An 18,388-nucleotide genomic window follows, 5' to 3' on the forward strand; every position below is an offset into this window, starting at 1 on the left:
TTGTTTACAAAAGCCGTAGCACAGAGGCAGACCCGGTATCTTACCACCTGGAGGTTGAGGACATCACCCCTAACACAGAGGCAGACCCGGCTTCTTCTCACCTGGAGGTTGTGGACATCCCCCCTAACAAAGAGGCACACCTGGCTTCTTCCCACCTGGAGGATATGGACATCACCCCTAACAAAGAGGCAGACACGGCTTCTTCCCACCTGAAGGTTGTGGACATCACCCCTAACACAGAGGCAGAGCCAGCTTCTTCCCACCTGGAGGTTGTGGACATCATCCCTAACACAGAGGCAGACCTGGCTTCTTCCCACTCAGTGGTTGTGGACATCGACCATACCACAGAGTCAGACCCTGCTTCTTCCCACCGTAAGGTTGTTGACATCACCCATAACTCAGAGGCAGACCCAGCAACTTCCCACCTGGAGGTTGTGGACATCACCCCTAACACAGAGGCAGACCCATCTTCTTCCCACCTGGAGGTTATGGAAATCATCCCTAACACAGAGAAAGACCCGGCTTCTGCCCACCTGGAGGTGAGGGAAACACCCCTAACACAGAGTTTGACCCAGCTTCTCCCCACCTAGAGGTTGTTGACATCACCCGTAGCAGAGAGTCAGACCCGGCATCTTCCCACCTAGTGGTTGTGGACATCATCCCTAACACAGAGGCAGACCTGGCTTCTTCACACCTGAAGGTTATGGACATCACCCCTAACACAGAGACATACCCAGTTTCTTTCCACTTGGACCTTGTGGACATCACCCCTAACACAGAGGCTGAGACAGCTTCTACCCACCTGAAAGTTGTGGTCATCACCACTAACACAGAGTTAGACCCGGCTTCTTCCTATCAGGAGGTTGTGGAAACCACCCCTAACACAGAGGCAGACCCGGCTTCTTCACACCTAGAGGTTGTGGACATCACCCCAAACACAGAGGCAGATCCTGCTTCTTCCCACCTGGAGCTTGTGGACATCACCCCTAACACAGAGGCAGACCCGGCATCTTTCCACCTAGTTGTTGTGGACATCACCTTTAACACAGAGGCAGACCCGGCTTATTCCCAGCTGGAGGTTGTGGACATCACCCCTAATATAGAGGTAGACCCGGCTTCTTCTCACCTGGAGGTTGTGGAAATCACCCCTAAAAAAGTTGCAGAACCCGTCTCTTCCCACTTGGAGATTGTGTTCGTCACACCTAACACAGAGGCAGAACCCGTCTCTTCCCACTTGGAAGTTGTGGACATCACCCCTTACACAGAGGCAGACCCAGCTTCTACAAACCTGAAGGTTGTGGACATCACCCCTAACACAGAGGCAGACCCGGCTTGTTCTCAACTGGAGGTTTTGGACTTCACCCCTAACACAGATGCATATCCGGCTTCTTCACTCTTGGAGGTTGTGGACGTCACACCTGAAGAAAAGCCTCTCATGGTGGCCGTCTCCGCCACTCTGCCATCTGACATCCAAGCAGGTGAGTAAGACTTATAGAAAGCACTCTGACAGGTGCCATTTGTCATGATAACATGTAAAGTGTTGGTCCCATGGTTCATGAGCTGAAATAAACGATCCCATTCAACTGGCCAGTGTTTAGAACCTACGGATTGCATTTATTTACATTCTGTCCCGCTTTTGTCCCTTTCCAGAGGATGTTGCTGTGGTCACCCTGGACGTCACCCCACACGTCACCAAGGACTTGACCCTGGATGTTCCATGCAGGGCGAGGAAAGGGGCAGTCCGGCATTTTTTTTGCAGGCTTTGGAGGGCAGTGTGCTGCAGCGCTTTCCACAAGGAAGAGGAGGAACAATATTAATTATTAATTAGACCAGAAACAGGATTGAACCATTAAAATTAAATTATTTGCATTATAGTTGCCTTCAATTCTGATTTTCTTCTGTTTACTTCTTAATTCATTTCAGAACATTTCTCTAAACTTTGTGGAATAGGTTGTGTAAATAAGTGGGAAACATCCCAATCCCAATTGTAATGCTTTTAATAATTTACTTATTAAATTGTTTTATTTGACAACAAAGTGGAGGGCGCTCAACCAACGTTTAGTCGAGGTGCAACCAAAAACCTTAATCATAATATAAAAGGAAAAGCGCAACTCTTTCTCACTATTAAAAATGCATTGTTTTATTCAAGCAATGTTAAAAGATTAACATTTTGGCCTAGTCCATGACGATATGCAAGTTGTGTTTGCCCAGTAAAAGGGGGAGCCAGACTCACCCTGGTTCTTGAGGGTTGCAGACACTGAATAATTATCATTTGAAATAAATGGCACTTTTCAAGTCTTGACTAAATATCATTAATGAATTAAACATGTTATTTTTTTATTTTATTTCACCTTTATATAACCAGGTAGGCCAGTTGAGAACAAGTTCTCATTTACAACTGCGACCTGGCCAAGATAAAGCAAAGTAGTGTGATAAAAACAACAACAACACAGAGTTACACATGAGATAAACAAAACATACAGTCAATAACACAATAGAACATCTATATACAGTGTTTGCAAATGTAATACGTTTTTGAGGTAAGGCAATACATTTAGTATTAACACTGGAGTGATAGATGTGCAGAAGATGATGTACAAATAGAGATACTGGGGTGCAAATGAGCAAAATAAATAACAATATGGGGATGAGGTAGTTGGGTGGGCTAATTACAGATGGGCTGTGTACAGGTGCAGTGATCGGAGAGGGAGATAAGAGTCTCCAGCTTCAGAGATTTTTGCAGTTCGTTCCAGTCATTAGCAGCAGAGAACTGTAAGGAATGGTGGCCAAAGAGGTGTGATATACCTGCTGGAGCGCATACCACGGGTGGGTGTTGCTATGGTGACCAATGACTTCAGATAAGGCGGGGATAGATGACCTGGAGCCAGTGGGATTGGCGACAAATATGTAGTGAGGGCCAACCAACGAAAGCGTACAGGTCACAATGGTGGGTAGTATATTGGGCTTTGTTGACAAAATGGATGGCACTGTGATAGACTACATTTGCTGAGTAGAGTTTTGGAGGCTATTTTGTAAATTACATCGCCGAAGTCAAGGATCGGTAGGATAGTCAGTTTTACGAGGGCATGTTTGGCAGCATGAGTGAAGGAGGCTTTGTTGTGAAATTAGAAGCCGCTTCTAGATTTAACTTTGGATTGGAGATGCTTAATGTGAGTCTAGAAGGAGAATTTACGGTCTAACCAGACACCTAGGTATTTGTAGTTGTCCACATATTCTAAGTCAGACCTGCCGAGAGTAGTGATTCTAGTTGGGCGGGCGGGTGCAAGCAGCGTTCGATTGAAGAGCATGCATTTAGTTTCAATAACGTTTAAGAGAAGTTGGAGGCTACGGAAGGAGTGTTGTATGGCAATTTGCAGCGGAGGGTGCAGAGCTGGTGGCCGGGGTAGGGGTAGCCAGGTGGAAAGCATTGCCAGCCGTAGCAAAATGCTTATTGAAATTCTCGATTATCGTAGATTTATCGGTGGTGACAGTGTTTCCTAGCTTCAGTGCAGTGGGTAGCTGGGAGGAGGTGCTCTTATTCTCCATGGACTTTACAGTGTCCCAAAACTTTTTGGAGTTAGTGCTACAGCATGCAAATTTCTGCTTGAAAAAGCTAGCCTTTGCTTTCCTAACAGATTGTGTATATTTGTTCCTGACTTCCCTGAAAAGTTGCATATCGCTGGGGCTGTTCGATGCTAATCCAGTACGCCACAGGATGTTTTTGTGCTGGTCAAGGGCAGTCAAGTCTTGGGTGAACCAGGGGCTATATCTGTTCTTAGTTCAGAATTTTTTGAATGGGGCATGCTTATTTAAGATGGAGAGGAAAGCACTTTTAAAGAACAACCAGGCATCCTCTACTGACGGAATGAGTTCAACTACAATTGACTTGAGGATCAGAGCAGGAAGGCTGACTGGCTAGCCCTGAAGGCCCTCTGCCTCTACCTCTGTGTTGTTCATCTCAGCCAAGAGGTTGTATGGGTTGTCTGTCTCTCTCTGGGTGTGAATCACTATCACTATGACCTCTTGCTCAGCCTCCCCTCTCATTTCTTGCTCACAGGAGCAGGGGTGATGGCATCCGGGGTAACCTCCTACTCTCCTGTATCTAACCCATCTTTCTGGCTGTGAGTTCGATTGAGGTCACTCGTTCTCTCTCCCAGGGTGTTGGATAGTTTCTCCTCCTCTGTGTCTTGTGTATTTTCTACATTGTAGAATAATAGTGAAGACATCAAAACTATTAAATAACACATATGGCATCATGTAGTAACCAAAAACGTGTAACACATATCAAAATATATTTGAGATTTGAGATTCTCCTTTGCCTTGATCACAGCTTTGTACATACAGAATAATACGAAATGTTCTGAGACCAGGTTGCGCTTTCACCTCCCCCGGTAAGAGGGGAATAAGGCAACCTCAGAGTTACATTCAACGATACTTTATTGACACATACGGATGAAATGGACATGGAAAGGTAGTAGAATGATAGTGGTCCTGTAATGGACAGATAACAGGGGTAATGAATATGCACAATAACTGATAGCACAAGTAGAGCAACAACGCTATTAACAACGGAAGGGCTGTATTAATGGCATAATGCTACCTGCAGAGTATTACACAACACAGTAAACACAGAGAGGCAACTTACAATAGGCAATGGTAGTAACTATAAAGAACAACAAGCAAGAATGATATACATGTTACAAACTCACTTTGTGCACGTACACTATCCCACGGTATCTCTGTGCATTCAAATTGTCATCGATAAAATGCAATTGTGTTCATTGTCCATAGCTTATGCCTGCCCATACCATAACCCCACTGCCACCATGGGGCATTCACAACGTTGACATTAGCCAACAGCTCGCCCATATGCTGCTTTACAAGTGGTCTGAAGTCGTGAGGCCAGTTAGAATTACTGCCAAATTCTCTAAAGCCGCCTTGGCTTAGGGTTGAGAAATTAACATAAACGTATCATAAACGTATCCTGCAGTCAGTAAGCCAATTACACGCTGCCTCAAAACTTGAAACATCTGTGGCATTGTGTTGTGTGACAAAACTGCACATTTTAGAGTGGCCTTTTATTGTCCTCAGCACAAGGTGCACCTGTGTAATTATCATGCTGTTTAATCAGCTTCTTGATATGCCACATTTGTCAGGTGGATGGATTATCTTGGCAAAGGAGAAATGCTCGCTTACAGTGATGTAAACAAATTTGTGCACACAATTTGAGAGAAATAAGCTTTTTTTGCGAATGGAACATTTCTGGGATTTTTTATTTCAGCTCATGAAACATGGGACCAACACTTTACATGTTGCGTTTATATTTTTGTTCAGTGTAGTTATTAGGTTGGGAGATTGGGATCTTATCTGGGCTAGCTAAAGCCAACTTCATGGTTAGTAGTATTACAGAGAAAAAATATCAAGACAAATTTAAACATCACAAATCTGAGGGGGCAAGTGACCATGTGCCCCCTTTGGGCGTGAAGTCTCTGCTATCAACCACATCATTTTGTCTCCGTGAATATTCAAAACAGACACATTCATTCAGGTCTGTTACTGGTCCTACCATTAGATCAGGGATGGACAATTCCAGTCCTTGGGGGCCGGAGTGGTGTCACACTTTTTCCTCATCCCTAGCAAACACAGCTGATTAAACTATTTCTTTGTAAACTGAAGCCAATGAGTACTTGATTATTGGAGTCAAATGTGTTAGCTAGGGCTGGGGAAAAAGGGTAACACCAATCAGGTCCCGAGGACTGGAGTTGCCCATCCCTGATATAGATGCTCTGTTTGCACGCATCGAGGGATGTGGTGACAGTGGAGACAAGGGAACACATATAAACAGCTTTGTACTTTTAGAAGGTCATCATAATCCTTACATAAATATGATGTGTATGTAAGAAATGCAGAGCCACTTCCCAAAACATATTGACAGACTCTAGTACAGTGAGGGAAAAAAGTATTTGATCCCCTGCTGATTTTGTACGTTTGCCCACGGACAAAGAAATGATCAGTCTATAATTTTAATGGTAGGTTTATTTTAACAGTGAGAGACAGAATAACAACAACAAAATCCAGAAAAACGCATGTCAAAAATGTTATAAATTGATTTGCATTTTAATGAGGGAAATAAGTATTTGACCCCCTCTCAATCAGAAAGATTTCTGGCTACCAGGTGTCTTTTAGACAGGTAACGAGCTGAGATTAGGAGCACACTCTTAAAGGGAGTGCTCCTAATCTCAGTTTGTTACCTGTCTAAAAGACACCTGTCCACAGAAGCAATCAATCAATCAGATTCCAAACTCTCCACCATGGCCAAGACCAAAGAGCTCTCCAAGGATGTCAGGGACAAGATTGTAGACCTACACAAGGCTGGAATGGGCTACAAGACCATCGCCAAGCTGCTTGGTGAGAAGGTGACAACAGTTGGTGCGATTATTCGCAAATGGAAGAAACACAAAATAACTGTCAATCTCCCTCGGCCTTGAGCTCCATGCAAGATCTCACCTCGTGGAGTTGCAATGATCATGAGAACGGCGAGGAATCAGCCCAGAACTACACGGGAGGATCTTGTCAATGATCTCAAGGCAGCTGGGACCATAGTCACCAAGAAAACAATTGGTAACACACTACGCCGTGAAGGACTGAAATCCTGCAGCGCCTGCAAGGTCCCCCTGCTCACGAAAGAAACATATACAGGCCCGTCTGTAGTTTGCCAATGAACATCTGAGTGATTCAGAGGAGAACTGGGTGAAAGTGTTGTGGTCAGATGAGACCAAAATCGAGCTCTTTGGCATCAACTCAACTCGCCGTGTTTGGAGGAGGAGGAATGCTGCCTATGACCCCAAGAACACCATCCCCACCGTCAAACATGGAGGTGGAAACATTATGCTTTGGGGGTGTTTTTCTGCTAAGGGGACAGGACAACTTCACCGCATCATAGGGACGATGGACGGGGCCATGTACCGTCAAATCTTGGGTGAGAACCTCCTTCCCTCAGCCAGGGCATTGAAAATGGGTCGTGGATGGGTATTCCAGCATGACAATGACCCAAAACACACGGCCAAGGCAACAAAGGAGTGGCTCAAGAAGAAGCACATTAAGGTCCTGGAGTGGCCTAGCCAGTCTCCAGACCTTAATCCCATAGAAAATCTGTGGAGGGAGCTGAAGGTTCGAGTTGCCAAATGTCAGCCTCGAAACCTTAATGACTAGGAGAAGATCTGCAAAGACAAAATCCCTCCTGACGATATGCAAGTTGTGTTTGCCCAGTGAAAGGGTGACCCAGACTCACCCTGGTTCTTGAGGGTTGCAGACACTGAAAAATTATAATTTGAAATAAATTGCACTTTTCAAGTTTTGAATAAAAATCTTTAATGAATATGAATTTAAATACAATTGACTTGAGGATCAGAGCAGTCAGGCTGACTGGCTAGCCCTGAAGGCCCTCTGCCTCTACCTCTGTGTGGTTAATCTCAGCCAAGAGGTTGTATGGGTTGTCTGTCTCTCTCTGGGTGTGAATCACTATCACTATGACCTCTTGCTCAGCCTGCCCGTTGGCCTGATCAGAAGGCTTCCCCTCTCATTCCTTGCTCACAGGAGCAGGGGTGATGGCATCTGGGGTAACCTCTTCCTCTCCTGTATCTAACCCATCTTTCTGGCTGTGAGTTCGACTGAGGTCACTCGTTCTCTCTCCCAGGGTGTTGGATAGTTCCTCCTCCTCTGTGTCTTTGTGTGTTTGGAGGGAGTTATCCTCTTCCGCCTCTCCCTCTCTTTCTCCCTCTTTGGGGGTGTGCACCTTAATCTCTTTCGGTGTGTTGAGGGGTTCAGTGGTTTTGGGGGGAGTCTGAAGTTCGATCTCTAGCGATGACTGTGGGGGCTGTCCCGTGGTGGTGTCCCCCTCCCTCCTAAACTGTATCCTCAGCAGAACAATGACTGCAATGATGAAAAAGTAGGAGGAGCCACTAAGACATGTGATGAGGCCCAGGAAGATCACCCTGCAAGGACAGGATAGGACACATCACAACACTGCTGCTCATTCATATTCAAACACACCTCAGAGTATGCACAGACACATGAACGCACGCACACATTGGCGCATGCCCACACACACACACTATGAACTTACCTGTACATATCAGAGTCATACAATCGACAGGCACCTCTGCCCCCGCATTTCTTGATCCCCCACCTCAAACATGTTGTGTCAATCAAAGCCCCGAAGTACAATGGTGCTGGAATACCCCCTACAGAGAGATCAGAGTTCAGTACTCTGTATTAAGGACCTCTATGATATCAAGGCGTCTTTAGGTACAACAGAGAAAATTGAGACGTTTACCTAGGGTTCTCATCACCAAAGTTTGTATACCTAACGCCAGGGATTTTAGCTCGGGCTTGATGCACCTACAAACACACATCACACATCACATACACAGTCCAACACAGTCTTATGGCAGCAGGTGACCCAGGTTCCAACCCCGGTTGGTCACACAAGTATTGGACATGGCGACTGACCGTATGATGACCATGTATCCAGGTGTGGTCCCAAGGGAGTTGATAAAGGAGCTGAGTACGGACACAGCCATGTAAGAAGTGAAGCTGTGGCTGCACTCTCTTCTGCGAGGACACTGGCCTAATGTTACTGACATACTGCCCCCCGGTGCAGGGGAGGACAACACACAGCTGCAGTTGTGGAATACCTGGTAGAACAACAACAAATACAGCAGCTATAGTTTCTCTGTTATGGTCTATGATCTCTCTTTATGGTTGTTTTTTTTCACTATTTTGTAACTTTGAGAGTGCACATATCACAGACTTTTCTGCTATTTCACAGTGTCAGTATAGTTCAGTGGAGAGAAGAGCACAAACTGTTAACCTCTACTGGATCGGTGTCCCGTATTACGGACGGTTGAGCTAATGTGCGCTAATGTGATTAGCATGACTGTTGTAAGTGACAGCAAACTTTCCAGGACATAGACATGTCTTATATGGGCAGAAAGCTTATATTCTTGTTAATCTAACTGCACTGTCCAATTTACAGTAGCTATTACAGTTAAAAAATACCATGCTATTGTTTGAGGAGAGTGCACAACAACAAAATACGTAATCACGGCAACTGTTTTGATACATTCACCTCTGAAGGTAAATAATGTACTTACATTCAGTAATCTTGCTCTGATTTGTCATCCTAAGGGTCCCAGAGATAAAATGTAGCATAGTTTTGTTTGATAAAATACATTTTTATATTCAAATGTGGGAACTGGGTTCTACAGTTTCAACCCCTGCTGTCTCTGGCTCCCCACCCACCCCGCCCGGCCATCATGTATGACATTCCTGGGAGTGTGTAAACTTACATTTTATATTACCATATCATTTTTGTATGTTCTCTATAGTTATGTACTTGAAAATGTATCAATTGACCAATTCGGCACATTTGGGCAGACTTGATACAAAATAGTCCTTCACTGGATCAATCTGAAGCTTTGCACACACACTGCTCCCATCTAGTGGCCAAAATCTAAATTGCACCTAAACTGCAATATTATATTGTGGCCTTTCTCTTACATTTCAAAGATGATGGAACAAAACAATAAATAGAAAAATCATGTTTTTTTGTTTGTATTATCTTTTACCAGATCTAATGTGTGATATTCTCCTACATTAAGTTCACATTTCCACAAACTTCAAGGTGTTTCCTTTCAAATGGTATCAAGAATATGCATATCCTTGCTTCAGGTCATGAGCTACAGGCAGTTAGATTTGGGTATGTAATTTTAGGCGAAAATTGAAAAAAAGGGTCCGATCCTTAAGAGGTGAATTATTTACACCTTGTAGTTCAAACAATAGACAAAACATGGCTGTAGACCACAGGAGGCTCATAATAATAGCGTGAACGGAGTGAATGGAATGGCATCAAACACATGTTAAAAACGTGTTTGATGTATTTGATACCATTCCACTAATTCCGCTCCAGTCATTACCACAAGCCCGTCCTCCCCAATTAAGGTGCCACCAACCTCCTGTGCTGTATACTGAGAGACTTTCTCTGCTCTGATCTGGTGAAGTATTTGCTCTGACATGACTATCTACTATTAGAAGCCATAGGAGACTATAGCCTTGTCTCAGGATAGGTGCAGTAGGGTCTAGTATGTAATGATGGGATACCATGTTTACCCCATATCCTGTGTTTGTGTCGATTGTCACACCAGCCTTCGCTTTGGCTCCCCCTCCTGTCCAGCTCAGGCGTTCGGTGTCGCCGGCCTTCTAGCTGCTGCCGAACCTACTGCTGGCAAACGCCCTTCACTCATCAACACCAGACTTGTCTCGTCATCATTACACACACCTGGTTCCAATCCCCACTCTATCACTGTGTATATATACTCCCTCTGCCATTTGTCTTTGTCAATGTTACTTGTTTTCCTGAGAGGAATCTCGCCTACTATTTCCTGAGTACTTTATATTTTGCACTTTGGGTTCGCCCTGCACCTTTTGTGTATGATGAGAGATTTTGAGCACAACAGCGTTTGGGTTTCGTCCCGCTTTGATCTATGGTGCTTAAATAAATTCAGTAGTTCTAAACCTGCGACTGCCTCCTGCCTACGCCTCGCTACACCAGTGACATTGATGTTGAAGTCATATTGAACAACTACCAGACAGAACCTTCTCTACATGGGACTTGCATACCATATTTTTCCATACATTAAAATAACTTTATTGCCAATCAGCAATTACTTACTTCGTCCCAGGTGGGAGATAAGGCCCCAGGCAATGGTTGAAAATAACTTTTTTCAGTGCCATTGAGTTACACTGAGTGTACAAAACATTAAGAACACCTGCTCTTTCCATGACAGACTGAGCAGGTGAATCCAGGTGAAAGCTATGATCCATTATTGATGTCACTTGTTCAATCCAGGTTAAAAAAGAGACGGGTAAAACAAATATTTTCAAGCCTTGAGACAATTGAGACATGGATTGTGAATGGGAGAAACCAAATATTTAAGTGCCTTTGAACGGGGTATGGTGCCAGGTGCACCAATTTGTGTCAAGAACTGCAACGCTGCTGGGTTTTTCACGCTCAACAGTTTCCTGTGTATCAACAATGGTCCACCTCCCAAAGGACATCCAGCCAACTTGACCCAACCGTGGGAAGCATTGGAGTCAAGATGGGCCAGCATCCCTGTGGAATGCTTTCGACATCTTGTAGAGTCCATGCCCGATGAATTGAGGCTGTTCTGAGGGCAAAAGGGGGTGCGACTCAATATTCCGAAGGTGTTCTTAATGTTTTGTACACTCAGTAAATGAATAGTATTTGTACCGTGTTCTTGCCGTATCCTGTAGAGCTGGAGCAGCCTGCGAGGCAGGGGGAGGTGTAGGTGATGCCGTTGTCTGAACACACAGGGTCCCACTCCCCAGCCAAACAGGAGCAGTCTCTGTTACACTCTGACAACAACAGGCTGCCATCAGAGACCACACCAGGGGTCCTGGGGGACAGAGACAATGGCTGGCAATCATAATGATGTTTAAATAATAGTTGCTGAACTATCCTAGACATAGGCACAGTGACAAAACAGCCAGGGGTCCTGGATCAGTAACAACCATACTGTGTATTCCCACAAGAGGGAGCCCCGGCACAAGCACATGTGTGTTTTGGTCTCACTCTCCCACATATTCCACTGATCAAAACGTTTATTAAAAAATATATAAATGATTGAATTAATGAATCAACCAACCAATCAGATGTCATATTTACCCGTTGTAGGACACGGTCAGCCCAGCTACCTGAACGTTGTCACACTTAGTGCCAAACTGCAGAAGGAGGAGGAGGTAGGCCATGAAGGAGGTGACGAAAGACAGCTGAGCTCCAGACACAACGCCAAGCTTATACCTCTTCATCAGTAGACCGCCCAGGAATATCCCCACAGCAACAGCAGGCAGGTTCAACACACCTGGAAAAGTTATACTCACACATTTATAGATCATCAGTGTGCTTGAGTTTCCTGTCTACTCAGGTTCAACAAACCTACAGGGGACAGGAAAGAACAAACCAAATGGTAGTTAATGCCATTTAACATCAATGCAGACAAGAGGGAACATTTCAGTTGGAGTATGTCCAGGTTTCCATGGCTTCGTTTAGACAGGCAGCCCAATTCAGATCTTTTTTTCAGTAATTGGTCTTTTGACCAATCAGATCAGCTCTGAAAAAGAGCTGATGTGAAAAGATCTGATGTGATTGGTCAACAGACCAATTAGTGGAAAAATATCATAATCGGGCTGCCTGTCTAAACACAGCCCTTGTCACTCTGTTTCTGACCCAAACCCAAATCTCAGGCCCACTCCAACCAACAGAGTTTGATTTTACAACAAAAAAGGAGCAGAAAGAAACGTGACGGAGGGGCCATAGTTGGTTTATAAAGAAGGTCGCTGATTGAGAAACATGTAGCTACAGTGTCTAACCAATGAGGAAGTTGGCTCTGGCTGCTGATTGGCCAAACTGCTGTTCCATGTACTTGGCTTTGAATGTGAGCAGGCCAATGAAGGAGTTGAACTTCAGGATGCTGCCACACAGAAGCAGAAAGTACGCTGGTGTGCTCAGTAGCTTCTTCAGTGACGGTATGAAACCTGAAGATATAAGAGAATATCATACAACACGGTTACTTTTTCTGGTTTGGGTTATGTGAATGATTCAAGTCTTTTTTATCTGCAGTTAGAGGGCCCTGTATATAATGTATTGTTCCTGTATAGGAATATAAATGTCCATCATAAAAGATAGGCACAGGATTCTATTTTCTATACATCATATATAGGGCCAGGCATTTTTCTTGTCCACATGACCTGAGTGACTAAGACAAACTTTGGGCTCTAGATTAGTCATAAATTATCTGAAAAGCGCCAATGAAAGTCTGACCACCTTTTGCAATCACAGCAAGCGTCATGGTCTGATGTGGGGTGGCGTCGCTGTTCCCTGCCCCATCCTGAGTAGTGGTGCTGGGGAGCAGCTTGCTCTCCTCTCCCTGCTTGGGCAGCGAGCGGGGCAGGAACCAGAAGGGGATGCCTGACAGGAGCATAATGACAGAGGAGACCAGGAAACCCAGCCACCAGGCCCCCACCCACCGGGCATCCTTGGGAGTGATGGTCACAGTCTCTGGAATAGGTGAGCGACATCTCTGTAATAAGCATTGATACACATACTATACTGATAATAGTAACAATATAAAGGAGAATCATTTGGCTATTTTTGAGTGGTTTTGAATTCATTTGGATCCAATATTAATATGCAGGACTAGTAAAAGTTTGGACACACCTACTCATTCCAGGGTTTTTCTTTATTTTTTACTATTTTCTACATTGTAGAATAATAGTGAAGATATCAAAACTATGAAATAACACATAAGGAATCATGTCGTAACCAAAAAAGTGTTAAACAAATCAAAATATATTTTATATTTGAGACTCTTCAAAGTAGCCACCCTTTGACTTGATGGCAGCTTTGCACACTCTTGGCATTCTCTCAACCAGCTTAATGAGGTAGTCACCTGGAATGATTTCAATTAACAGGTGTGCCTTGTTAAAAGTGCATTGGTGGAATTTGTTTCCTTCACAATCAGTTGTGTTGTGACAAGGTAGGGGTGGTATACAGAAGATAGCCCTATTTGGTAAAAGACCAAGTCCATATTATGGCAAGAACAGCTCAAATAAGCAAAGAGAAACGACAATCCATCATAACTTTAAGACATGAAGGTCAGTCAATCTGGAACATTTCAAGAACTTTGAAAGTTTCTTCAAGTGCAGTCGCAAAAACCATCAAGCGCTAGGATGAAACTGGCTCTCATGAGGACCGCCACAGGAAAGGAAGACCCAGAGTTACCTCTGCTGCAGAGGATAAGTTCATTAGAGTTACCAGCATCAGAAATTGGCAATTAACTGCACCTCAGATTGCAGGCCAAATAAATGCTTCACAGTTCAAGTAACAGACACATCTCAACATCAACTGTTCAGAGGAGACTGCGTGAATCAGGCCTTCATGGTCGAATTGCTGCAAAGAAACCACCACTAAAGGACACCAATAAGAAGAAGAGAATTGCTTGGGCCAAGAAACACGAGCAATGGACATTAGACCGGTGGAAATCTGTCCTTTGGCCTGATGAGTCCAAATTTGAGATTTTTGGTTCCAACCGCCGTGTCTTTGTGAGACGCAGAGTAGATTATATTTTGATTTGTTTAACACTTTCTTGGTTACTACATGATTCCATGTGTGTTATTTCATAGTTTTAATATCTTCACTATTATTCTACAATGCAGAAAATTGTAAAAATAAAGAAAAACCCTTGAATGAGTAGGTGTCCAAACTTTTGACTGGTACTGTACATTGCTTAGTAGAAAGGACCCTAACACAATAATGTGTACAGCATGTGATGCTCTTACCCAGATCGACATATCCAATGTCTACATAGAGTCTGGCACACAACGACCCCAGCAGGAAACCAAACATGGGACCTAGCAGTGTGATGGTCTGTAGACATGCTGTTATCATAAAACACACAGTTAGGCCTACAGCCCTGTCTCCTCAGTTACATATGTCATGACTATGGTTGCAAAATTCCTGGAACTTTCAATAAATTCCCTGGTTTTCCCGAAATCCCAGTTGGAGTAGGCAATCCGGAATCATCCAACCAGGATTTCTGGAAATCCAGGGAATATTTACAATACATGACACACACTCATTGTACAGTTAACAAACACACACACACACACACACACACACACACACACACACACACAGTGGCCTCCTCTCTGCTGCGAGTAGAATTAACTCACCAATGTAAAAAGCAGAGTTTTCAGCTTTAGCGAAGTCGTCGATGTAGGAGATACCTAGTGGGGTGACGGGTGACTCTCCTATCCCCCTCAGAGCGTTCCCCAGGAACACATAGATCCACATGTGGGAGCTGGAGTCCCGCACACAGTCTACAGAGGGAATCATACAGAGACACACAGGTACACAGCCTCCCTCCTTTATCAGGGACCATGCATATATTGTACAACTTGCATGTTGCACCACGGTTACCTATAAAGCCAATTGGCATCTGTAGTTCCTGCAGAAATAGTCTTGTAAGTAAAGTCTCATGCTAGCTCAGCCTTCGACAAGTCAGGCCAAGTGAGACTACTGCAGGGAAGTACAATTATAGGTGTTAGAGACAGGTGAAGATGTTTCTCAGCTGTGAGTGGTACCTGTGTTGAAGTCAGAAGATGGCTCCATCTGGATCTCTGGGATGTCTGTCTGCTTTAGAAGGTCCAGACATGGAGTTATACTGACACTGTCATTCATTGAGCCTTGGATGACTGTGTCAAATGTGTAGCTGAAGTAAAGACAGACCAGTTAGTTGTCATGACATGTTCTGTTCTGTAGGCCTTATGATGAATAAGGATTCAAGTTTAAGTGTAACAAAGATATGATTATTTGAGATGAGACATTGATTAACATCTAATCTCTCGTGGAGAGACCTACATAAACATACAGTGGGGAGAACAAGTATTTGATACACTGCCGATTTTGCAGGTTTTCCTACTTACAAAGCATGTAGAGGTCTGTAATATTTATCATAGGTACACTTCAACTGTGAGAGACGGAATCTAAAACAAAAATCCAGAAAATCATATTGTATGATTTTTAAGTAATTCATTTGCATTTTATTGCATGACATAAGTATTTGATCACCTACCAACCAGTAAGAATTCCGGCTCTCACAGACCTGTTAGTTTTTCTTTAAGAAGCCCTCCTGTTCTCCACTCATTACCTGTATTAACTGCACCTGTTTGAACTCGTTACCTGTATAAAAGACACCTGTCCACACACTCAATCAAACAGACTCCAACCTCTCCACAATGGCCAAGACCAGAGAGCTGTGTAAGGACATCAGGGATAAAATTGTAGACCTGCACAAGGCTGGGATGGGCTACAGGACAATAGGCAAGCAGCTTGGTGAGAAGGCAACAACTGTTGGCGCAATTATTAGAAAATGGAAGAAGTTCAAGATGACGGTCAATCAACCTCGGTCTGGGGCTCCATACAAGATCTCACCTCGTGGGGCATCAATGATCATGAGGAAGGTGAGGGATCAGCCCAGAACTACACAGCAGGACCTGGTCAATGACCTGAAGAGAGCTGGGACCACAGTCTCAAAGAAAACCATTAGTAACACACTACGCCGTCATGGATAAAAATCCTGCAGCACACGCAAGGTCCCCCTGCTCAAGCCAGCGCATGTCCAAGCCCGTCTGAAGTTTGCCAATGACCATCTGGATGATCCAGAGGAGGAATGGGAGAAGGTCATGTGGTCTGATGAGACAAAAATATAGCTTTTTGGTCTAAACTCCACTCGCCGTGTTTGGAAGAAGAAGAAGGATGAGTACAACCCCAAGAACACCATCCCAACCGTGAAGCATGGAGGTGGAAACATCATTCTTTGGGGCTGCTTTTCTGCAAAGGGGACAGGACGACTGCACCGTATTGAGGGGAGGATGGATGGGGCCATGTATCGCGAGATCTTGGCCAACAACCTCCTTCCCTCAGTAAGAGCATTGAAGATGGGTCGTGGCTGGGTCTTCCAGCATGACAACGACCCGAAACACACAGCCAGGGCAACTAAGGAGTGGCTCCATAAGAAGCATCTCAAGGTCCTGGAGTGGCCTAGCCAGTTTCCAGACCTGAACCCAATAGAAAATCTTTGGAGGTAGCTGAAAGTCCGAATTGCCCAGCGACAGCCCCGAAACCTGAAGGATCTGGAGAAGGTCTGTATGGAGGAGTGGGCCAAAATCCCTGCTGCAGTGTGTGCAAACCTGGTCAAGACCTACAGGAAATGTATGATCTCTGTAATTGCAAACAAAGGTTTCTGTACCAAATATTAAGTTCTGCTTTTCTGATATATCAAATACTTATGTCATGCAATAAAATGCAAATTAATTACTTAAAAATCATACAATGTGATTTTCTGGATTTTTGTTTTAGATTCCGTCTCTCACAGTTGAAGTGTACCTATGATAAAAATTACATACCTCTACATGCTTTGTAAGTAGGAAAACCTACAAAATCGGCAGTGTATCAAATACTTGTTCTCCCCACTGTAACTGGTTATGTAGAATCTGTCAGGAAGGAATGGGACGTGTGGCCTAACGAGCAGCAGTAGTTCCGGTGTTTTTGTTTGTTTTGTCACTGGTTATTTTGTGTGTTAGCATCTTTCAAATTTCAGAAGGGGAGGGGACATTCGGCCCATAGACTTGTCCATAACTTGTAAAAAGATAAGGTGGAGCTCCTCGTTATAGCATCTCTTAATCCCATTTCTTAACATATATGGCCCCATAACATAATCAGGCAGCTGACCGATTACGCAAGGCTTTAGTTCTAAGTTAACCGTGATTAATCAACAAATGGATACATTTCTTTATTTCTAATGTGAAACTATCATCCGCATAGGAGTATCTCTACAAGTATAAGTTTAACCAGTATTTCAGTTGTTTTACCGTCCCATGAAGAAGTGTGGCAGGCCTGTGAGGAAGGATCCTACAGCCATGAGGAAACAGCCCATAGCGATGAGCCTGGGCCGGTGCAGCTTTGCCCCAAAATGGCTGACCACAGCCAGGAACAGCAGGTTACCTGCAAGAAACCACAACACTACAGTTTGGATTCCAGACTACCACAACATAGCAGCACATCGAACAATGTTAGGGGTTTGACAGTAGAGTTATGGACAAACTTCCAGAACAACTACAAAACTGGACAGTATTGAGAGCAGACTCTGATTGAACCACAAAATAATTGGACCATACTGTAGTCTGTAGTGTATATCTGGTTTTTACTACATGAATTCTCAAGCAACTCAATGTTATGGTTGATACCCATCTCAAAGCTTCCGTCTATGAGTCCGATGAGAGAGCTGGACAGGTCAAAGCGTCTCTCTATCTGGGTGATGGCACTCTTCATGTAGGTCCCTGACAGAGCCTTGGAGAAGTAGGCGAACGACAGGGCCACGATGAACAGCTGACAAACACAAGGGAGAGAACATTAGTGTGTGTGTGTGCATGTGTATGTGCTTGCCAATGGTTGTTTGTCTGTGTGTGTGTGTGTGTCTGCATGCCAATGTGTATGTGTGTGCGTGCATGCTTATGTCCGTGCCAATGTGTATGTGTGGGACCGACGTGAGTGCATATGTTCGCACGTGTCTGTGTGTGTGTGCCTGCGTGGGTGTGTGTGCAGACAGAGTGCATGCGTGTGCATTTTTTAAGTATTATTAAGCACCTTGAGTGTGGAACAGCAGGAGCGTTTGGTGGCCTGCTTGTCAGGGACACACAGTTCCTGTTGGCTGGTCAGCTTCCCTCTGTCCTCCGCTGGATCACCCAT

General features: G+C 44.3%; 1 protein-coding gene across 1 annotated transcript; it reads right to left on the reverse strand.

Annotated features, from left to right (window-relative positions):
* Positions 1-7,429: 7,429 nt before the first annotated feature.
* On the reverse strand, positions 7,430-18,388 carry slco1e1 (solute carrier organic anion transporter family, member 1E1; the record flags this gene model as incomplete). The annotated part of the gene is given in 15 exon segments (XM_084161108.1): positions 7,430-7,579; positions 7,583-7,994; positions 8,126-8,243; positions 8,336-8,400; positions 8,512-8,696; positions 11,312-11,477; positions 11,747-11,942; positions 12,451-12,615; positions 12,905-13,138; positions 14,419-14,517; positions 14,812-14,958; positions 15,223-15,350; positions 17,512-17,644; positions 17,887-18,028; positions 18,287-18,388. Coding segments are annotated over 15 exon segments (2,442 nt in total).

Source organism: Coregonus lavaretus (assembly GCF_964263955.1).
Source record: "Coregonus lavaretus genome assembly, chromosome: 5".
NCBI lineage: Eukaryota > Metazoa > Chordata > Actinopteri > Salmoniformes > Salmonidae > Coregonus > Coregonus lavaretus.